At 36.6% G+C, this 24,060-nt stretch overlaps 1 protein-coding gene across 4 annotated transcripts in view; it reads left to right on the forward strand.

Moving 5' to 3' along the window:
* The window catches only part of TTC21B (tetratricopeptide repeat domain 21B), an 81,240-nt gene that overhangs the window by 49,882 nt on the left and 7,298 nt on the right, over window positions 1-24,060 (forward strand). For 3 of the 4 annotated variants that reach the window (XM_030795972.1, XM_030795973.1, XM_030795974.1), the window contains 8 exons: window positions 2,204-2,392; window positions 4,571-4,681; window positions 5,679-5,760; window positions 13,444-13,594; window positions 13,790-13,951; window positions 16,266-16,461; window positions 20,726-20,950; window positions 23,936-24,056. In XM_030795972.1, coding sequence (XP_030651832.1) covers window positions 2,204-2,392; window positions 4,571-4,681; window positions 5,679-5,760; window positions 13,444-13,594; window positions 13,790-13,951; window positions 16,266-16,461; window positions 20,726-20,950; window positions 23,936-24,056 — 1,237 coding nt within the window. Of the gene's footprint in view, window positions 1-2,203; window positions 2,393-4,570; window positions 4,682-5,678; window positions 5,761-13,443; window positions 13,595-13,789; window positions 13,952-16,265; window positions 16,462-20,725; window positions 20,951-23,935; window positions 24,057-24,060 lie in introns of those variants that run through there. The other variant, XM_030795975.1, reaches the window with a different exon arrangement.

Genomic DNA, 24,060 nt, shown 5'->3' on the forward strand with positions numbered 1-24,060 from the left:
ATGAATATCATTAGTCCCAGTCACCATGGTCACATGAGCCCCTGTGTTATAAAAGCAGACATATGAAGCAACATCAAAAAACAGCATGCCATGGCTAGACAATACCAGCACCCCAAACTGTAATCAGTTTATGTTAGATCCCAGGGATTATTCATCTTTAATAAGGTTTGAAGAATTATAACATTCTTCCCAATGATGACATGCTGTATATTCTGAATGACAAAGAGACAAATCTTAAGATGCAATTCAAACAGAAACCTATAAGTGGAGTCAAAGTTTTTGATATTTTCTGTTCATTTATTCAGCAACCATTTATTGAGCTTAATTCTCCACATTATGTAACTTAGGGGTTCCATCATAGTGTTTTTGCAAAGTTGCTAAACATTTTTGGCAGTGACAGAAATGGTAAATTTAGGGAAATAAGTCTTAGGAATTTTGCTTTCTAAATATTTCAGACTTTTCCAATAACTCCACATTTCCGTAGCCCTCTCTGTCATCTTTTAGCTGACTCCATCGTTATTTCTTGCTTACGGTCCTGAAGTAGCCTCCTGATTGATCCCAGTCTCATTTCCCTCTAGTCAGTTCTTCACAGTGACACCAGGGTGATGGTTCCCAAAGGCAACCTGATCCTGTCATGCCCATGCCTAAAAACATGGTGTAGTAGCTTCCCGTGGGCTCTAGGATAAAATGTAGATTATTTAACAGGCTTACCTGTTGTATCTTTCCAGCCATTTCTTCTTCTAATTATTTGATCAAGCAGTGTATCCCTCATTCTCTTTCCTTCACACATGATTCCTAATGCCTGTGAGCCATTCCATCTCTTCATCCCATCTCTTTTTCCCCAACTCACCAGAGTGTAACTACTAACCATTCTTTAATTCTCACCTGACTTCCAAGACTGAATTAGATTTTCTATTATGTACTCCCATGCTAACAGCATTTTCCACTTAACTTGTTGGAAAAGGGACAACTGTCCTCAGGGAGCAGTTTGCCAGGGGGCTCTGTCGCCACCATTTGTTCCACTTTCTCTTTCATTTTTACTTTCTTTCTTACACTTGCAATCCAGAGTCCAGATGTAAAACAGGGCCATAAGTGATGGGACATCTTTAACAAAATTCTTGGAGGCCGCTACCTGGAAACTTGTGTCCTTGGGATGTTACCCTTACCCCTGAGGTGCTAGGGATGGGCCCCGGGGTCTTTCCCTGCTTTCTACTTTCCTAATGGCTAAGTGATGTCAGAGGAGGACATCTCGATGTGTAGAGGTACAAGAATTGAGGGATGCAAGGATGCCTTCCTGCAAGACAGAGATCATCCTATCTAAACCAATTGTTTTCAGGTTTTTTACTAGGAGCACATGCATGAGTGTGTATATATGTGTATAGCTATGTAAAAACATGAACAGATGTATGCATGTGTATAATCCAAAACACACAAAGGTACATATACTGACATACTGAAACACATATTAATATAACCAAAATAAAAATTTCATGAGACAGTATTAATGTTAACCACATGCTATATACTTATATTTTTCTTTCATTTGCAAAAGAATGCTGTTACGACTCTAAACCTCTGGCTTGAGAAAAAAAAAGAAAACCTGTTTCAAAGCAATTGTTAGCTAACATTTTGACAAGACTCCCCAGAAGGGTGCCCTGTGTGTAGCATAATATATTCCATGTGGTAGGCATTTACTATTTGTTAAATGAATGCATTCACTAGTGAATCATTATGTGTAGCTGAAACATAAATTTTATTTTTGAAGACCTAAAACGTGGGAGTTCTTACCATTTATTAAAGGAGATCTCAATGTTCTAGAAACCAGATGGATGGGTGGAAAGGCTGATATTCTTCCAATATAACAATCTACTCTACATTCTTACCCTGAGGAAGGCCCCACCTCTTTGTATTTGTTTCGCGGTTGTATTTCCTCCTTAGTGAACTTCCTATATACATGCTTGTAACAGTGGGAAAAGACTCAGTAATTCCATAAGTGTTTTGTTGGAAAGATAACATGCATGCTGGCTCATTTGCAAACAAGGGATGCTTGAGATCTCAATAAGACATTTTCTTTGGATCAGGCTTTTTTAGATCAAGGGTTCATAATGTTTAAATAAATCTGTAAAATTATGCTGTGTGTGAGTTATGGAGAATTTAATTTCCTTTATTTTTTTTTATTCCCTTTTATACTGATTTTTTCTAGGCTCGAGAATTACAAGCTCGGGTACTAAAACGTGTTCAGATGGAACAGCCAGATGCAGTTCCTGCACAGAAACATTTAGCAGCTGAAATTTGTGCAGAGATTGCAAAACATTCTGTTGCTCAGCGAGACTATGAAAAAGCAATTAAGTTTTATAGAGAGGCGCTGGTTCACTGTGAAACAGATAATAAGGTCAGTACCTTTATAAAATTTTAAGTAGCTTTTATTCCAGATGTCTTCTAATTTCCTCAGATGTAAAATTTTTACCAGCTTATTTTAAAAGAAGATGTAGGCAGGGTGCAGTGGCTCATGCCTATAATCCCAGCCCTTTGGGAGGCCAAGGCATGTGGATCATCTGAGGTCAGGAGTTTGAGACCAGCCTGACCAACATGGGGAAACCTTGTCTTTACTGAAAATACAAAAATCAGCTAGCGTGGTGGGGGGCGCCTCCTGTAATCCCAGCTACTTGGGAGGCTGAGGCCCGAGAATCGCTTGTACCTGGGAGGCGGAGAGGTTGCAGTGACCCAAGATCGCGCCACTGCACTCCAGCCTGGGCAACAGAGAGAGACTCCATCTCAAAAAATAAAATAAAAAAATAGAAGATTTAAAAAGAAATGTAACAAAAATACAAGTTAAAAGATTAATATTATTCCTCAAAAACTTTCAAAATCTTACATGATGCCTTATATTAAGAATATTAGAGTTTAAGGCTGGATGCAGTGGCTCATGCCTGTAATCCCAGCACTTTGAGAGGCCAAGGCAGGCAGATCACTTGAGTCCAGAAGTTCAAGACCAGCCTAGGCAGCATGGGTAAACCCCAGTCTTCTAAAAAATACAAAAATTAGCCAGGCATGGTGGCATGTACCTGTAGTCCCAGCTCCTCGGGGTGCTGAGGCAGGAGGATCACCTGAGCCCAGAAGGTCAAGGCTGCAGTTAACCATGATGATGCCACTGTACTACAGCCTGGATAACAAAGCAATACCCTGTCTCAAAAAAAAAAAAAAAAAGAAAGAAAAAAGAACATTACAATTTATTTATTTATTTATTTATTTTTATTTATTTATTTATTTTTGAGACAGAGTCTTGCTCTGTCACCCAGGCTAGAGTGCAGTGGCGCAATCTCAGCTCACTGCAAGCTCCGCCTCCCGGGTTCACACCATTCTCCTGCCTCAGCCTCTCTGAGTAGCCGGGACTACAGGCGCCCGCCACCACCCCCTGCTAATTTTTTTGTATTTTTAGTAGAGACGGGGTTTCACCATCGTCTCGATCTCCTGACCTCATGATCCGCCCGCCTCGGCCTCCCAAAGTGCTGGGATTACAAGCGTGAGCCACTGCGCCCGGCAGAACATTACAATTTAAAAACTGTAATGGAACATGTGATATAAAGCAACCTGCAAATTGTTTTAATATTTGTTTTTAATTATCAAAATAATTTAAATAATTTTCAAATTTATTTTATCAATTAAATTTTAATTTATCAAAATAAATTAATTTTAAAATGATTTAAAATAATTTCTCAATCACAAATACCTGGATTTAGATAATTCAATTCCTTTTACTAAACAGCTGTTGTACACTCTGTATTTCAATTGGCGTTTAGTACTAAGGATGCAAAAATGGCTAGGTTCAATCTATGACCTCATATAGCACAGTGGGAGAATAAATGTAAAGATAATTTTGGTGTAGCACACTTACATATATGACTGGTTATATAAAAACTAAAATGTTTTTACTCTGTCAAGATCTGAGAGGATTTGGAGAGATTATTAATTTTTGAAAATAATTAATGGCTAAACTTAAGTAAGTGATCGTGTACAAAAGACAACTATCCTCTAGAATTTAATGACTAGTTTGAACATTTTTATTAATATAATTTTTTCAGATAAAGGGCAAAAACAACCTTTAGCAAGGCATAACCAAACAGATACCTTTTTCAGTGGTGGCTAAAGGAGTTGGAATCCTACTTTTAAATCTGAGGCATACCTTAGAGATTATCTGCTTGAAGCTTTTTATTTTACAAATGAGAAAGCAGGTTAAGAGAGGTAGAAGGGACCTGACTTGGCCCTGTCATGGAGGAGCTGGGACTAGAATCCAGTCTCCTGGTTTTAAGACCAGTGTTCCTTTCACAATGCATTATGTCTCTCTAGTTTTGAAGTGAGTTACTACCTGTTTCTCTTTTTTTTTTTTTTCTAGTGTAAGAGAAAATAGAGATGGGTATACATACAGTTTTTTTGTTTTTTTGTCTGTTATACTTGGCATTTTTATTGCAATGACTTTTGGTCAACTAAAGTTTAATCTGTGCCCACGTATTTTCCTCATTGACTTTTTATTCTATACAGTGTCTGATGAATCTAGCCTTTTGCTCTACAGATTATGTTGGAACTGGCACGATTATACCTGGCACAAGATGACCCTGATTCCTGCCTGCGGCAGTGTGCTCTACTGCTTCAGAGTGACCAGGATAATGAAGCTGCTACCATGGTCAGTCCAAGGAACTTCAGTACAATAAAAGCAGTTGTGTTTTATAAGTTTTAAATTTTACCCCATGGAACTACTACTAGATGATGAGGCATGGCTCACGTTGGCTTTTGGAAGAAATAACATTTTTCTAACATTACTACATTTTACCAATAAAGACTCAGAATTGTTAGGATTTTATTTATAAGAAAGATAAACCTAGGTCAGGCTTTTACATGCCTTTTGGGTCTAGTTATTTTTTATTTATGCCTAAGGGGATGCTTGGTCAGGTGGAGTTCATGTGGTAACACTAATTTGCTAAGAACCAACTTTTAAGTACCTAGGAATGCTGGACAAATTTAAGAGTTTGGGTGGAATTTTTGGAGTTACAGGGGAAAAAAAACAACTTCATATTATCAGTCTACGATGGTCTGTTTTGAATAGAGTTTTTTATTTTTTCTTATTTTTATGTGGGCTAAAATATTTGTTAGCTTTTCAGACAGCTACATGGATGACATTTTATGAGGTTTATTTAAAGTTATTGTGGTTAAAAAATATATGAAATCTGCATTTTTAAACACATAATAAGAAAAATATCAGTAGGTCTTGCTCATTTTTAATTTTTCAAAATAGTTATGATTTAAATTTTGTTTTGTTTTTGAATCTTCTCATTATTATTTTAGTCAGGTCCAGTGAGGTATCTTTTCTACAACAGCACATAGAGTGTGCAATTCCTTTCAAATTTCTGTTTTTAAAACAATTGCTAGAAACATATTTTTTGCTAAAAATACAATTTTGCAAGCAGAGCAATCTGTTTCACATCCTTGATTATCTTCTGTTACACTGATCTGCAAGTTATTCTGCACAAGGTGGGCTTGAATCTTAAATGCCTCCTTTTTATAAAATGCTGCCCCCTCCTCATGTTTATCATCTATATTTTTCTAGTGCTAAATCTTGACTGGAAGAATATGTTGTGTAAAATACATGGCATTATTTTTAGAACCAACTTTTATCTTTATAGATGATGGCTGATCTCATGTTCAGAAAACAAGACTATGAACAAGCAGTGTTTCATTTACAGCAGCTTTTAGAACGTAAGCCAGGTAAATACCTACTGATTGTATTTTTTGAGTGCAGTCACCCCTCCCTTTCTCCTTTTTCTTCTGTTTGTGGTTATGCCCTCGGGCAAACTCTGTCCCTAGTTGAATCAGACTGTCTGCTTATTCCACACATGGGCTTGAGTAGCTGAAATGGCTATAAGGAAATTGCAACACTGTTGACTGGTCTCACTTTAAATTATGAGCACAAACCTGGTAATCCTACTGTATTCCAAGAATGAATTCATTGATTCTAACTACTTTTCCCACTTTCTCCTGTCTCCTCAAACCTCCAACACCCTTGCCCCATTTCTTGCCCACAGTTAAAAGCCTTGCCACCTACTTCACTAAGAATATTTGTACCCGGAAGAGAACTTCTCCATTCTTTGTCACCAAATTTACCCACCCCTCAGCCTTTGTCCTCCGCAGGCCTATGATCCCGCCTGTGGCCAGCTTCTCACCTAAAAAAGGGCTTTACTCTTACAGGTCTCTCTCTTGAATTATCATTTTTTTCTAATCAGCTTATAACTGTGCTGACATCTTCCTGCTGTAAATAAATCAGTCAATAAAAATCAACTCTTAACTCTCATCCCCTCCCAATTACTATGTCCTTCCTCAGTTCTTCTCGACAACAAATTTTCTGTGAAGGATTTTCAAACATGCTGTGTTCACTTTGTCTCATCCACTGCTGTACCCCAGGGAAGTCACTTCTGCAATGTGGTCGGTGACCCCCATACTGCCAGATCAGATTCAGTTCTCAGTTCTCTGCCGACTTGACCTGTCATCATATTTGGCACAGTTTATCCCCCTCCACAATGAAAGACTTTCTTCATTTATCTCTGAGATCCTAAACTCACTCAGTTCTTCTTTTGCCCCATTGCCTGCTGTTTCAGTCTCCTTTGTTGGAGTTCTCTTCTCTGTATGACGTTTAAATATTAGAACACTCGTAGCTTCAGTTCCTGAACCTCCTTTCTTTTTATATATTCACCCCCTAGGTGACTTTGTCCAGGTGCATGGCTTTATATCCCATGTATGTGCAGATGTGTCCTAAACACTTATCTGCAGCCCTTACTCATGTACACCTCTGCCTCTTTGCATTCCCACTCAGATGTCTAGGAGTATTTCAAGCTTAACATGTCCAAAATAGAACACCTGATGTTTCCCTCGCCTCTAAGTTTGCTCCACCGCCACCTCTCACCTCAGTGACTGGCATCACTGCTCACTGTTACGCCGGCCCAGACCTCACAGTTAACCTTTGTCTTATCTTTCTCTCATATATCATCTCCAGTCTATCAGCAAATCCTTGTTAGTGCTACATTCAAAGTATACCTAGAATGCCATCACTTTTTACCACCTCTGTTACTGCCACCCTGGTCTAAGCCATTGCCATCTTCCACATAGATTATTGCAGCATCGTCATAACTCATCTGTGTTTCCATCCCTAGCCTATGAAGAATTTAGAAATGCTTTCATTGAAAATGGCAGAGATACCCCTGAAAATTCTAGGCTAAAAATCACAGCTTTTAATTTTCTCTCTGTAAAAGAAATCTAAAAGTACACTGTGTAGGGACTGGCATGGCGGTTCCACAGTATCATCAGGAAACCAGAGCCTTCTCTCTTTTTGTTCTACGTCATTACCCTGACTTGCCAGAGCATCACCTCATGGTTCAAGATGACCACCGCAGTGCTGGGCATTGATGTTCCAGGGCCCAGATGGGGAAGGTGGGTGCAGAGCTGGGCAGAAGGGCTTCCCAACCAGCAAATCGTTATTTTATTAAAAACAAAACAAACAAACAAAAAAAGCCCTTTTTTTGTAGTATCACCTCCGTGGCTGCAAAAGAAGGTGGGAAATGTTATCTTTTAGCTGAATCTAATACCCTCTAGAATAAAATCAGAATTCTGATAGTAAAGAAGAAAGGGACAACAGAAACTAGGTAGGCAAAAGCCCAAGCCAATTACAGCCTTGAGCCTTTTTGTTTGCTGTTTCCACTTCCCGGAATATGCTGCTCCCAAAGGTCTATCTGGCTGCCGCCTCATTTTCTTTTGTGCCTTTGCTCTGGTGCTGTTCTTCCTTAGAATGCCCTTCCCTCACTGGCCTACATCAAGTAGCACCACTTCTTGCTCTCTGTCCCTTTATCCTGTTTTCTGTCCAGTTGGATTTTTGGGGTTTGGCTTTAGGATTTTTGGGTGTTGTGTAGCCCTTGTGAAACAAAACCAAAAAACTATAAATCATAGGATGGAAGCATCAAGTGACCAGAAACGTTGCCCTTCACTGCTGTGTTTCCAGAATTTAGAAGAATATCTGGCCTAGTTAGTACTCGACAAATACTGGATGGAAAGAAGAGTGAGGGAGAAAGGAAGAAAGGGAAGCAGGGATGGAGGGAGGAGAGGAAAGAGGAAAAGAAGAAAGAGAGGTGGGAATTGTTTGACTAATACATGACTGTATGTTACTACCTGTGTTACTAAAAAGAGTTTGAAATGGCAGAGGAAGTCCTAGAGCTGTGTTTAAGTTCTTCTAAACCCCACCACCTTCATCTCAGGCTGATGCCCTAGGCAGTCAGAGCTGCCTGGTTAGAGCCTCAGAGACATAGAGGTGGCAATCCTTTAAGCAGGGCAACTCAAAGAACTAGATATGCTCTACAGGCTACCTCTAGTAATGCTTTTAATAAAAAGATGTTTGAATTTAGAGAACATCAGTTTGTACTTAGAAATAAAATATCCCTAGTGAGCACAAAAATTGAAAGGAGAAAATATGGTCTGTTTTTTACAGTAATATCAACATTTTCTCTTTATTATTTTTACTATTTAATTTTTTTAATTAAATAAATTAAATTTGTTTAATTTTGGGACTACCACAGGCCATTTCATTTGTTTTTTGCCCTGTCTATTCCAGAGTATACTCAGATGTTATTTAAAAGAATGCTGTGAATTACTTGACCATCTCACCTCTTCCACTCACTCTGGGTCCAAAATATGGGCTCATCTTGCTACCCACATTGCCCAAACCTACTTTTATTTTCTTCAGGCCTGTGTCGTTTTTTTCCCTGCCATTTCTACCTTGTGTTCCACACTGTTTTCTCTTATTCCTCTTCTCTAAACTATCGTTTAAAAGTAATATACATAATATTTTCATTCTATCTCAAGCTGTTCCCATTTCACAGTCTTTCCCTTTGAGACAATGATCTAACTTTATTTCTTTAAAAAACAGACTTCTTCCATTGTGAATATTTTTAAGTCATTAAAAGTATTACAGTTTTCTAGGATTTGAAGAATCTCACACATTATAGTTTTCTAAGATTTGAAGAAGTCTTCATGTGTCTTGTGGGTTTTGTTTCACATAAGTTTCTGTTACTTGGCAGCAGCCTTTTTCCCAAAAAATTGGCTTAGTAGACTGGCTGCTTTGGACTGTTTGTAAACAAATATAAAAGCAATTTTTTAATAAATGCAATATAAGGATCTTGTACTCCAGCAACACCAAATGGCATACAACCATGCTTCCAAGTCTTTGCTTGGGTTTTTTCCTTTTGCCTAAAATGCACTTTAGCTTCCTTATCCCTTTTGTCTTCCCAAACACATAATCTAAAATATATCCCTCTTGGGGGAAAATGAAACAGTAAATCTGCATCCCACTACCACCACCTACATTAAAAAATGTCTTATGTGATGCTGGGTAGCATGACCAGCCATCCTAGATTTGCCTTGGAGTGAAGGGTTTTCCTGGATGCAGGACTTCCCATGCTAACAGAAAGTCACAGGCAAACTGGGATGAGTTGGTAACCCTAATCCTCAGTTACTTTGTCCATACATCTTTATTACTTACAGTATTTTACTGAAAATATTTGTGTGCATATCTGTGTTCTTTATTACACTGTAGACTGCTCGAGTTCAGGGATCACACCATATTCCCAATATCAGACAAAATGCCACACACATGGATGTGGCAACATAGATGTTTATTGGTTGACTGGATCAGTGAATGACTGTAAAACACCAAGTCAATTAAAAATACAGCAGGAGAATCGCTTGAACCTGAGAGGTGGAGGTTGCGGTGAGCCAAGATCACGCCACTGCACTCCAGCCTCGGTGACAGAGTGAGACTCGGTCTCAAAAACAACCACAACATTTTAAGTAAATTTTTATTGTCTGTGTGATATTTTTAATCTTAAGACTTTTTAATCTTGTATGCTCTATTCTTACTAGTACCTTACGTACTTATCCACAGATCTGTTTTGTTGGAATTACTCTGAAACATATGCATCTCCGTTCATTTTATGTGTACATTATTGGTTATCCTCAGTAACTCATCTTGTACTTTAGATTAAGGCTCTATTTTAGCTTATTTCAGAAATGTACCGTACAAATTTGACCTAATTTAAGTAGTTGAAAAATTCCTCTTCTAGATCTAATTACTGCTCTCATGAGAGATTGCCCCTTTTCTCTCTCAGAATCTTCAGATCGCCTTGAGCTTTCCCCTTCCTTCATACTAACTAATTGGTTAACGTGTCTCCTTAGTTCTGTTTGCTTGATAGCTAGCTAACACATCCAGTCTGTCGTATCCTAACCCACTGCTCTAATGAAGACCCTTATCACCTCTCATCTGAACTAGTGCAGATTCCCAACTCATCTTCCAGCCTCTAGGTTCTGGCTGCTCCAGGTCATCATAGGACTAGCATATCAGTTCTAAAAATCAAAAGCTATCCCTTTGCTTAAAATTTAAGTTAGTGCTTCAGGATAAAGTCTAAAATCATAGCATTATTTTAATAATGATATGGCCTCAAATTATTTGACCATTTATATTTCTTATCCTTCTTCCTCCACTTCAGTAATATCAAAGTTACCAACACTCCCCACACTGTTCTCTGCTTCGCTCTTGGCGCATGCCTTCTGCTACTTGGAATGCCTTTGTCTGTCTAGTAAGATCTTCCTCCTATCCTTGAGGCTGCTCAAAGGTCAACTCCCATGTGAAATTTCCCAACTCCTCCAGGCAAAGTTAAGAATCCTGTGCTTTGTAATACCATACCATAGCACTGCATGCTTGCCACATCTCATCACCCTATAACTATTCTGATATCTTCCTACTATTCATCAATAAAGATGGACCAGCTAAGTTTTTTAGAAGGTAATATACATTTTAGTTTTTAATGGATTTCTTAAGTGCAGAAATTTGCCTTCTGTCAAATGTCATGGTTAACCAAAAGACAAGTGAATGTAATTTAATCTGTCACTGGTAATTATAACTTGAACTAATAATGAATACATTCCAATAGTATATAAGAAATATTCAAGAAATTGCCTTCCCAATGTTGACAATACTAGCAGTATCATGCAAAAAAAATTTAATCCGAAATTTTAACCTTTAGTTCTTGCTTAATCCAATATAGCTTCCAGATGCTGTGGCTTTCTTATGGGGTAGTTATTCTATTTCTTATCAAAATTTTTGGAAGTATAAATATTATTAATAACATTTGTAATTTATAAATATTTTTCATGCCTTTATTTCTGTAGCACTTCTACAGTCAATATTATAATCGTATTTTAAGAAAATAAGTATATTGGAGTCAAAGAATTTGAGTAATTTGTTTGAATTCACATAGCTAAAGGACAAGACCAATATTTGAGTTGTCTTTTTCTGAAACCATATTCTTATTGTGCCCTTTTTAGTGATGCTAAAAGGTGTGATGAACAAAATCTCTGGACCCAAGATTGTGTGTCAAGGGGACAAATGATACTATCAACCTGTATTAGTTTGACATCCTGTAATTAAGTAGATACAGTGTTTCCAAAAATTCTTTTTTTAAAGAATATTTTGTATTGTGGTGAGACATATATAACACAAAATTCATCATCTTAACCATTTTTAAGTGTATCGTTCAGTGGCATTAAATGCATTCACATTGTTGTGTAAGTCATCACCGTTATCCATCTCCAAAACGTTTTTACCATTCCAAACTGAAGTCTGTACACCAGTTCCTCATTCCTCTTCCCGGAGCCCCTGGCAACCATCATTCTTTCTGTGTTGATGAATTTATTCTAGGCACCTCATGTAAGCTGTATCACACAGCATTTGTCCTTTTGTGTCTGGCGTATTTCACTTGGTATAATGTCTTCACAGTTCATCCATGTTGTAGTGTATGTCAAAATTTTCTTCTTTTTTATGGCCGACATATAATATACAATATTTCTTTACATGTACATACTACATTTTGATTATCTATTCAAACACAATGGACATGTGGGTTCTTTCCACTTTTTCTGTCTATTGTGAAGGTTGCTGCTATAAACGTTGGTGTACAAATACCTGTTTGAGTCTCTGCTTTTAATCTTTTGGGTATATACTCAGGAAAGTTGCTGAATTACATGGTGTCATCTCTTTTCAAATAGCAAAATAGAGTCAAGGATAAATAGCTTTAAAACAAGCTTTTTTGTTTGTGTGTTTTAATTCTAGAAATTCAAACTAAGAACATGTTCAGAATAACTTATTTAAGGGTTTTTACAAGTCCCCTACAAATCCCTAGTCCTGTGCTAACTGAAACTTGAGCACACAAACATCTAAAAGACACCACTATAAAGAAATAAATAATGTGAATCATCAGTAAGTAGGCCCTTATGCAACCATTAAAAATCATGTTTTAGAAGATTATTTAATGACAATTGGGAAATGTTTACTGTTTAATGTTCATCAAAATCAACATTAAAACCAATCAAAACCAATGAAAATCAAAACCCCAATGTGACTCCAGTTTTGTATATATTTAAATATCGATTTTGTATGAATATAAAAGAAATACATATCTTTGCTTATATTTATATATAGGTTGGTTTTCAAATATATGAAAGAAAGCACATTAAAATGTGCTAATCTCTAGCTGGAAATATGGTGATTTTTTTTCTTTGTACTTTATGTATATATTTTCCTTATTTTCTATAGTGTCTATACATTATTTTTACAATCCTAAAAAAGATTTATTAAATTATTCTCAAAGCTTAGTTTGTTAGTGATAAGAGAGAACTAGACAGAATTGGAAGAAGGCTTTCTAGGAACCTTCCAGCAAATTATACCTGAGATCAAAGGAATGAATGAATGAGTGAATGAATGAATGAATTTTTTTTAGAAGAAGGTGAAACAGGATTAAAATATGGGGACTAATATGCTAAGGTTCTAGTATGATAAGCTAGCATATGGTATGTTAGCTACATGTACATATCAAAGAGAGACTGGAGAAAACTTCCTTATTGCCCACCCCATACATTATTTGTCAATTGTACTGTTCCCAAGTCCTTCCTAGCAACAGTATGTAGGAGAGGGGTTCTCAGAGACCGACAGTGAACTTGCCCTGTGCAATTAAATCGGTATTCCTGAACTACACAGTTGAAAGTCTAGATTACCTAGGTAGGGGCTGTTTCTCTAAGGTTTTGGTCCCCCAAACAATAGAAAAGTTACAAGAAATATGCATTTTTCTAGATTTGCCTATGTAGACACTGTGACCAGCCTAGCCCAAACTATATTATTTAGTAGATCATCTAGTTGGCCATACAGCCTCTTTAGGGACTTATACCCTGAGGCATTTTTTATTTATATTTAAAATGTACTTTATATGAAGTAAATTATACTCTAATGAAGTAGAATCATAACCAACAAAGGAAACAGTATAAAATGTTGCCCATATCTGAAGTATTATTTGTTTCTAGATAATTATATGACATTATCTCGTTTGATTGATCTCCTAAGAAGATGTGGAAAACTCGAGGATGTCCCAAGATTTTTCTCAATGGCTGAGAAACGTAACTCCAGAGCAAAATTGGAACCAGGATTTCAGTATTGTAAAGGACTGTATCTTTGGTAAATCTATTGACAAATAAATGCTACATGATTTTTTTCCCATTGTAAATCAAGTAGAATAAGCTTTTCTTTGTAGTAAAAAAAAATGTACATTTCAAAATAATTCAACCGTTTTATTTACCAGACAGATTATAAACTAATATAAATTTTGTAGTCAGTGATTGAAATAAATAATTCTTTTAAACATCTAACAAGGTACACTGGAGAACCAAATGATGCCCTTCGACATTTTAATAAAGCTCGGAAAGATCGTGACTGGGGCCAAAATGCCCTTTATAATATGATAGAAATCTGTTTGAATCCAGATAATGAAACTATTGGAGGTGAAGTATTTGAAAACCTGGATGGAGACCTGGGGTGAGTTATTTGACATACTATCCTTTTTTAAAAAACACTTGTTGGAGATAATAAACAGGGATACTATACAAAAGAACTAAATTTAAGATAGCAGTAATGAAAGGTCAGATGAATAAATTAAATAAATAGGCATTTCATAGCCTGTTTCAGAGAATAGTTATTTTAGCAAATTGAATAGTTATTCAATAGAATAGTTATTGCTAATGTAACTATTCTCTGAAACAGGCATGAAATGCTTTTAGGTTTCCTAAATAATAATAGACATGCTAGGAAGACACTCCCCTAATTGTAGAATTTGACAACTATAGCAAAAATTATCCACACAATAATAGTAACTACTTAACAAATGGTAGGCTGGGCGCGGTGGTGCAACGCTTGTAATCCCAGCACTTTGGGAGGCCGAGGCGGGCAGATCACGAGGTCAGGAGATCGAGACCACGGTGAAACCCCATCTCTACTAAAAATACAAAAATATTAGCCGGGCGTGGTGGCGGGCGCCTGTAGTCCCAGCTACTCGGAGAGGCTGAGGCAGGAGAATGGCGTGAACCTGGGAGGTGGAGCTTGCAGTGAGCCGAGATTGTGCCACTGCACTCCAGCCTGGGTGACAGAGCAAGACTCTGTCTCAAAAAAAACAAAAAAAACAAATGGTAGTTATTTTCCAGACCCTGTCCTCTATACTTTCTACACACTATCTCATTTGTTTTCTACAACAGTATTGCAGAATAAGCTGAGTCAACTTGTTTAATGTAATAGTAATGATGGAGGCAAGATTTAGACTGAGTCCTGACTGCTGTTAGTGTGGTATACTGCTAGTCAGTGGTTATTTATCAACCTGCATTAGTAGCTTGTCCTCTCTTCAGATTCAGGCAAGCTATGTGGGGAATGTTTTAGGACATAAAGGGAATATAAGAGGTAGTTCCTGCCTTCAGGAGTGTTTAATTTACTTAAGAGGCAAGACAACACCTGAAACCTTTCAATCTGCAACTAAACATAAATGGATTTAAATAGATATTAAGTATTGTCAGAGTTCATTAGGAATCATAGCAGTGCATAGTATTCAGGAGAAGATGCATGGAGGAGCTGGAGAAAATTAGCGGTAGATTGCTGAGAGATTTCAACAACAGATTTTAACGCTTGGATTACCGAGACCAGTTAGAGTAGGGAAGTGGCATGTTTATAGTTGTTTTAGGAAGGTTGAGGTAACATTACTGTTATGGAACTATAAGCTATTCAAATGGAAATCCTCTGCAGGCAATTCAAAATACAAAACCAAAACTCAGAGAGGTCACAGCTAGGGATAGAGATTTGGGAGACATCTGCAGAGTGCATAGTTGGAACTCCATGAATGGTCTCTTTGTGAGTGGTAGGATGAAGTAACAAAAATCTGAGAACTAAATGTTAAGCTTGCTAACATTTAAGGGGTCTGGAGGAGGAAGGAAGGTCAGAAAAGGGCAATCAGCATGGTGGAAAGAGAGAACTAAAGCTGTGTAGTATTACAGAAGCCAAAGGAGAAGAACTTTGAAATGGTAGTCAACAGCGTGACATGTTTTAGGCAAGATAAGCCTAAGGCCTGAGAAGACGACCAGTGGCTTTAGTGATTGGACTTTGAGTGTTTAATTTCCTTTTATTAATTGATTTATGTATATTTATGTGTGTGTGTGTGTGTGTGTGTGTGTATAAAATAAGAAAATTGCTATTAAATATTCAAATTGCACTTGAAATTACTTTTTGACACATATATAATTTCTGAGAGTCTGATAGGCAATGTGGTGAGGAGAACAGAGTAGATTTTATATGTCTGATAAACTTAGATTCAGGTCTTAGGTTTACCACTTATTAGCTGTGTGACCTTTAGAAAATTACTTTACCTGTTCGAGCCTCAGTTTTCCTGTGTGTAAAATGGATTAAACATAGAATGAAATAATACAGTATTTGTCACTTTTTTTATTTCCTTTCACTTTTTGAATAGATATATGTTAATTTTATGATTCTACTTATAGTTTTATATTTGCTGGAATGCACACATTTACAACATGTAGATATTGTCCAACTTTTCTCTTCATTCTAGAGGAAATTAATGCTTAATGGTGTGTTATTGAGTCCATATTAATTTTGTTTAAAATGCATTGTAACTGTGCTTCGCTTTGTATTAGAAGAGAATGAGTGACATTCTTCACAAAAGATTCCTTTTAAATGAGTGACAAAAAGAGTATAAAAGAGTGCCCAGAGCTTTTGTGTACAAAAGCTGATTCTAATCTCAATGAATTGTATCATGAGTAAGAGACAGAAGTAATTTATTTTTCATTATATACAGTAATTCAACTGAGAAGCAAGAATCTGTGCAATTGGCAGTAAGAACAGCAGAAAAACTTCTTAAGGAACTAAAACCTCAGACTGTTCAGGGTCACGTACAGCTTCGCATAATGGAAAACTATTGCTTAATGGCTACCAAACAGAAATCTAATATCGAACAAGCATTAAATACCTTCACTGAAATAGCAGCATCTGAGGTTAGTGGATTTCCTTTTTCAGCTTCATATGCTATTTTTATTTGGTAGTATAGAAACATATATTTTGATTAGTTGTTTATTTTCTGAAGATTGACTTAATTACCTAACTTTTATTAAAAATTAGGTATATAATTGGGCATACACAATGTCCCCTTCTTGGCAGAAGAGACAATGTTACTGTTTTGTTGTGTTGTTGATATATTTCTCTCTACTGGAATGTTAAATTCTGGAGAAACGGAATTCTTCAAAAGTACATAAGTTAATTCTCAAGGGAGCCACTTTATCCCCTGGAGAATTTCTGTGTTGTAGATGTAGCCAAGATTAACTTACTAAGTGGAAATAAACACCTGGCTGCCCTGATATCTTACTTCTTCACTTACATGAACTTGGAATTTTTCCAGCTATATAGCTACATGAGATCAATACTGACAGCTTATAATTTAGTCATACAAATAATGATATTCTTTAGCAACACTGAAATAACCTCCTGCAATCTTTTCATATTTGTTATTTTCATAGTATTATTTTACAAAATCAGAGGCTTTCTTCTCTTTTCACTGTGCTTGAATCCACCTTTTTTCCTTTTTTTTTGAGTCGGAGTTTTGCTCTTGTCGCCCAGGCTGGAGTGCAATGGCGCGATCTCAGCTCACCGCAACCTCCGCCTCCCAGGTTCAGGCAATTCTCCTGCCTCAGCCTCCGGAGTATCTGGGATTATAAGCACCTGCCACCATGCCTGGCTGGTTTTTGTATTTTTCTTAGAGAAGGGGTTTCGCCATGTTGGCTAGGCTGGTCTCAAACTCCTGACTCAGGTGATCCACCTACCTCAGCCTCTTCCACCTTTTTTTCTTACTCTCTAGGTACTGTTTTTCCTCCCCTCACACAGCACTTTATTTGTTCAATTGCGTGATACTAAGAAAGGAATTCTAGATACCCTCCCATCAGCAGTTGGTAATAGTTACTTCTAAGCATACTCATTGGATTTCATGTTTGTTCTTCCATTCAATGATACTGTAGGCCACCGGAAACTCATTTTATGTCTCTCAGAGGACATACAGAATTTTGCTGTGATTTCTTGTGATTCAGTGGTCACAGTGGCAGCAATAAACTACCCAAAGTCCCGGACAGTGATCTCTTTCCCCTCACCTTTCAGGGCCCTGGAGGAGATTGAGATGTCAGGGGTTTGGGAGACCTGCAACTCTTGTTGTGGCTTGGGTACAAGTATCCTAGATGGCGGCTTTATTACCGCACTTGGAATAAAACAGCAGGACAGCATGGCAGCAGCAACCCTCCAAAGCAAGGCCCTTCTGCAGACATTGAAGTAATGTGCTCAGGGGTCATGCTCTGTTGAATTGGCTTTGTGGAGCAGATGGATGACAGCTGCTGAATGAAGGCAGAGCAGAAGTAGGGCAATCATGTACATCTAAGAGAATCTCTAGGAACATGAGGAAGCACAGTCTCATGTCAGGTGCCATAGCTACCAAATGCTGTGATGTGCTATTCTATCTCATAACAATGAGAAAGTTTATTTTGACTAAATCTGTTATCCCTACTGTGAAGTTTAAGAGAGAAAAAAAGCCAAAAGCAGTGATGATATTACAGCTATTTCCTAGAAAGACTATGCGTGTTTTCTGTTGATAAGACTGCATTATTTTTTTTAAATCATCCTTACATATGGGGTTAGTAAAATACTATCTTCAGATCTGTTTACTAACCATATTATTCAAAAGATAATGATATATGAGCTGAAGTTTCATAAGCATCAAATTTTATCTCACATTTTTTTTCTTTTAACTTCTAGGCTGCATGTATTCAATATAATGAATATTCATTAAGCAGCCAGCGAGTGCTAAGCATAGTGGGAAACACAAAGATAAATAATGTATGGTCCCTTTTTTCAAGTTTCCCATAGTCTACGGAAGACAAGACAAGCATACTGACTATGATGACTTAATACAAAGCAAAATGTGTTACATTCCATACTAGAATTGCAAATAAAAATGCTGTAGGAGACAGTATAAGGAGAGCTGGGAGACCCTTTTGTAAAGAAGGTATGATTTAAGAAAAAATAGGATTTAAGAAACAGGTATGATTGAAGAACCAAGATAAATTGCGTTTTAACAGGCAGAAATGAAGACAATGTGTTTCAGAGGAAGAGGAAAATGTGAACAAAGTCAGGGAGGCAGAAAAACACAGGGTATGTTCACAATCCTATGTGTCATTCAGAGGGACTGAAAAAGAGGTATGTGACAGGAAATCATGGAAGAAATGCTGGAAGATATGTTAAGCCCAAGCTAAAGTGTTTCCACTTGCTTTCATTGCATCACCTTGAACCATAAAGATGAGATGTTTATAATACAGCTGTATTGTCCACATCCGAGTCTTGTCCTTTGCAATCTAAAGTTACTGCAATTTAGAGTTACTGAGAGACAGAGAGAGAAGCTGGCTGTAGGTCTTAGGATGTCTGCACCAGAAAAAAAGACGTAATACAGGGATTAGAACTCAGGTTTGCTTTTAGAAACTGTTCTTCAGTTCACTCAGGAGTGATCAAGTTGTGAAAAACCGATACGTTCTAATCAAACTCAAAGTATAAGAGGTTATTTTTAATTGTGTAGTATAGGGGGAATGTGGGACCTTTTCATAGGACCCTCCTCCTCTTAGGCTGTGCTAGGACCTGGCTGACAAATGCATAGCAGGCCTCTGTTTTCTCTCCTCTCCTGGCCCACCTGAGGTGGGCTGGGGTGGGGAGAGGGTGAGCCTCAGTAATTGGTAACATCCCACACTTCTTCATAATCTACAACCAATTGGTTGGATTTGACACTCAAACCATTTTGCCACCCCTTACCTAGAGGAACAGATTATATCTTGGAAGCTTATTGACAGATATAGAATTTGAGGCAAGGAAGTTTTTATATTTCTAAAAGCTGTTTTTATAAAACCCTGATGTATTGCCCTTCTCTATTCCAGAGTTATTTCTTACTTCCAAAGATCAGTTGGACATTGAACATTTTACCACTCTCCTTTTGCATATTCCTTATGAGTTACCCAAATTTGCTACCTTACAGTATACTTTTATTATAGTAATGGTATCACCATTCCTCAGTCATAATTTCTTACCCTTTGTTTTTGTTTTTATTTTGAGACAGTGTCTCATTCTGTCTTCCATGCTGGAGTGCAGTGGCACGATCGTAACTCACTGTGGCCTTGAACTCCCAGGCTCAAGAGATCCTCCCACTTCAGCCTCCTGAGTAGCTGGGACTACAGGGGCCAGCCACCACACTCAGCTAGTTTTTCTTGTTTATTTTTAGTTGAGGCAAGGTCTCGCTATGCACTAGCCTCAGCCTTCCGAAGTGCTTCGATTACAGACGTGAGCTGCCCGCCTGGCCCCTTTATTTGTATGTTAAGCTGAGGCTTCTTTCTTTATAAATGCATCATAATCCCTCTGCTGAAATTTAAGAAGCATCCTACCTTAATCAGGAACATACACGTTATTGCTTATGAAAGTTAGTTGTCTGGGTAGATTACTAATGGCCTCCATTTTATATGAGTTCTCATTAACCTGTTGGTTTCACAGAGTGACATTCTCTAACTTCAAACTCTGTCCAAAAGAATATCATATAGATTGTTTCAGGAAGCTGCAGACTCCAAATCTAAAAGCATATTTTAAGGCATTAGTTTATTTCGTATAATTTCCAAGTGGTTAATTAATTATATGCCTTATTTTTAACATTTTGTTATTCAAACGTTCTTGGGAGAAGAGGTTTTTGGATAAAAGGAGAAGGGAGGGGGAAAAAAGCAATAGAAGTCATAATGGGTAAGGACCATCATCTGCAGGTAAATTGTTACTCGTCTTTGACAGTTGAAAGAACTAAGGAGCCTGAATGTTAAATCTGAAATACGAACTGCCCAATAAGGATTTTACTGAAATAGAGTTTTATTTTTTCTGTTTCTATACAAAACTAAAACATGACTGTTTGAATCCCATTAAAGATGAAGTCTCACTAATTCTTGGAATTGTGTGCATATGGCATCTGAATAGTTGTCATTATCTTCAATTATCTTGACCACACAGTGCTTGACCAAGTTTCTTCACAGTAGCTTGAGGGTACTTGATGTGTTAAATAATAACCTGTAATCACAGTTATCTGTAATGGAGCTAGAAATAGAATCCACAAACTAGTTCTTATGTAGCATTTTCTGCTTTCTGTATGTTTTTGGGGCATTTATGTTTGTGCATCTTGTGGTCTAAAATTTTATTTTCTTATAGAAGGAGCATATCCCAGCACTCTTGGGAATGGCAACAGCTTATATGATCTTGAAACAGACTCCACGAGCCAGAAACCAGCTGAAGCGTATTGCGAAAATGAATTGGAATGCTATTGATGCTGAAGAGTTTGAGAAGAGTTGGCTGCTACTTGCTGATATTTACATTCAATCAGCAAAATATGACATGGCAGAAGAACTGTTAAAACGGTGCCTGCGTCATAATAGAGTAGGTGATTGAAGAGTAAAAAATAATTATTGACCTTTGTTGCATAAGCTTTCCATATAGATATTGTTGAGTGTTAGTCCATTTCCAAAGATTCCTGTGTGATTTTTGAAAATTAAATGTTTATTCTTACCACAATCAGGAAACAAGCATTAATAATAAGAAAAAAGTCATTTGTCCTTTAAAGTTTAAAAAAAAAAAAGATTTATGCAATTTCAAGTTTCAGCTGTAGTGATGCCCTACTTAACGGAAAGTGTTTTTGGAATGTCAAACGCTTGCCTGTGATTATCCATCTCATCCCAGAACTAATGAAAATTGCAGAAGAACATTAATTGCGGACGTCTGTCCCTCCCATTAAGAAATACTCTTGATGAATTTACTGCAGCTGCATGTCATTTTCTCATTATTAGAATATTATGCATAATATATTTTGTGGGAGAAAATCTTTTCAGCTTTTAATTTCATTTGTTTAATAAAAATTCCTTGTATTTAGGTATAAAATTGAATGTTATAAAGTCCTTAGAATTTAAGGCTTTTTACTAACATTTTGATGTTTAATTACAAAAGATGTCGTTATAGCAGTTCTTTAAAGTTAAGATTTAATTTTTTGTTGAGAAATAATTGCACACAACTTAGAAATGATATTTATCTTCATATATTCATATCAATTACTTCAAAATCTTAATCACAGTAAATCTGTTTTATTCTCATTGAGCGAGTTAGATTACAAATGGACCATTTATTTTTTAAAGAGGAATTGTGATTATCTAGTACTATTAAGATACTTTCCTAGGAACTTAAGAGCCTGAAAGATCCAAGCATAACAATTTATGAACTATTTTAGACGATTAGTTACATAAATTTTATGTTAAATTGGCTTTGAAAAGCAGAATGCTCATTAATAGGCTTTGAAAATCTAAACTGCTGAATAGTTTACCCTTCTATATCTAGTCTAGGATTAACCAAGATTGCATGAGAATTTCAGTGCACACAGAATTTCAGTTTGCCAGAATGCTGATAACAATACATTGCATGGTTGAACATGATGGCTGCTTTAGAAGCTTCATTCAGCCCTGCTGGTTGAATATGTTGATATTGAAAGCATGATGTTTAAGAACTAAAGCTTAGGAACCTTGAATTACATAATTTGAAAAATGGAAGTCATCCATATCTGGGGCAGGAAATGTACAAGATGACACTAGACTGTCTTGCCATACCAGATGATGAAGGAAACTATCCATGATGATTATAGAGTTTGTTTGAAAGATCTAGGGGCCAACTTGAAGACACCTCCAGTAGCCGAAGTTGGGATGCTTTAAGTATCGATAAGAATGATAACTGCAATATATTGAAATACATAAAATCTGTTTAAATCCATGACTTCTCAAAGATCCAAATAGAAAAAACAAAACAAAAAACCTAATTAGTAACTACTACAGTATGCTAGTGAACTGACTGCTATTTCTAAAGCTTGCAAATAAATATCCTGCCTTTTCTGTACAGAATTGGTTAACCAAATAGTCAATGAGACATTTCTCATCATAGACGTTTTCCAGCTAATAAATGAAGAAAGACTGATAGGCTATCACCATTTTTCAACCCTGATAAATTTATATATGGATGTAACATCACAAAAAGAGGGAGAATCAGACATTCTGTGCCTCCCAATAGAAGAACATACATCTATGGCAGGGCTAGGGTTGGGATGAGACAAGTGAAACACTTAGTAATCAAGATAAATAATAATTTAATGCAGCTGTGCTGAGCTTTATTGGAGCCTGAATCAAAAGGGAATATGTGCATTTCTATATTCATATTTTTATGTTTTTTAAAAAATGGGTAATTGGTAATGGTTTTAATGAAAATATTACTGGTGAGATTTCTTCCATTAAAGTGAGAAAAGTAAAATGATAAGAAATTAAGTTTAGGTATAAATAAAATGTTCAATCTTAAATGTGATTTTTAATATATACTTTCAGATTCTTCAATATTTTTAAACTCATACTGTGGAAAAAAATTACAATTAAGAAATATACAAAAACATGCATCCATGTTTTTATGCCTCGGTCTCCAGTGTGGCTTATCATAGCACTGATGTTTGAAGTAGATTCACCTCTCTCCTCCAGAATCAAAATTGAACCCAAACCTCTAGATCTAATTACAACTTCCAGAAAATGTCAGTGACATAGGAATATATTATATAAACACCACAAGGATGCAGTCAACTAAATCTGCGTCGTGAGAAACTCAGGGATAAATATTCTTGTTTCTATTATATTTAATTTCAAGAAAAGAGACACAGAGAGACAGACATACTGAAGGGAAACCTCTAGATCAAAAGAGACTAGATCAAAACATTGACCAGTTACAATGTTTGGTCCTTACTTCAGTCCTCAATCTAACAAAAACAAATTATATTGAGACAAAATTTAGACAGTACTGGATATTTGGTGCTATTAAGGAGTCGTTAACATTTTAGGTGTGATAAAATTGTGGTTCTGTTTAAATAACGTCTTTTTCTTTTAGAGATGCACACTAACACATTTAGACTTAGTTGATATAATATCTGAGGATTTTTTCTGGTAATACAGAAGGGTAGGTTTGTGAGATAGAGGTGAAACAGTATTAGTCACAAAATAATTGTTGAAGATAAGGGTTCATGGAGTTCATTATGCTCTTATCTCTGTATTTGTATGTGTTTAAATTACTCATAATAGTGTACATGTGCTTGTGTAAAATACAAATGCCCTGTTGTGTATTTCTGATTCTGTAAAGAAAATCCTGATTCTGCAGATTTGTGATGGAGACTTGCCATCAGAATCATTTATTAAGTTCAGTAAAAAATGTGATTGCCTAGCCAAGGTTAAAAACCATTGTTTGATTTGTCATTTAAATGGGTTGATATGATTGACCTCTGTAGTCACAAACATCCCATAAAATCTTAGTGATATCAAGTTTAATATATTGATGTCTCCCATTTTTCTTCAGTCTTGCTGCAAAGCTTATGAATATATGGGATACATTATGGAAAAAGAGCAAGCATATACAGATGCTGCCTTGAACTATGAGATGGCATGGAAATATAGCAATCGGACAAATCCGGCAGTAGGTGA

Source organism: Nomascus leucogenys, chromosome 17 (genome assembly GCF_006542625.1).
Source record: "Nomascus leucogenys isolate Asia chromosome 17, Asia_NLE_v1, whole genome shotgun sequence".
Lineage (NCBI taxonomy): Eukaryota > Metazoa > Chordata > Mammalia > Primates > Hylobatidae > Nomascus > Nomascus leucogenys.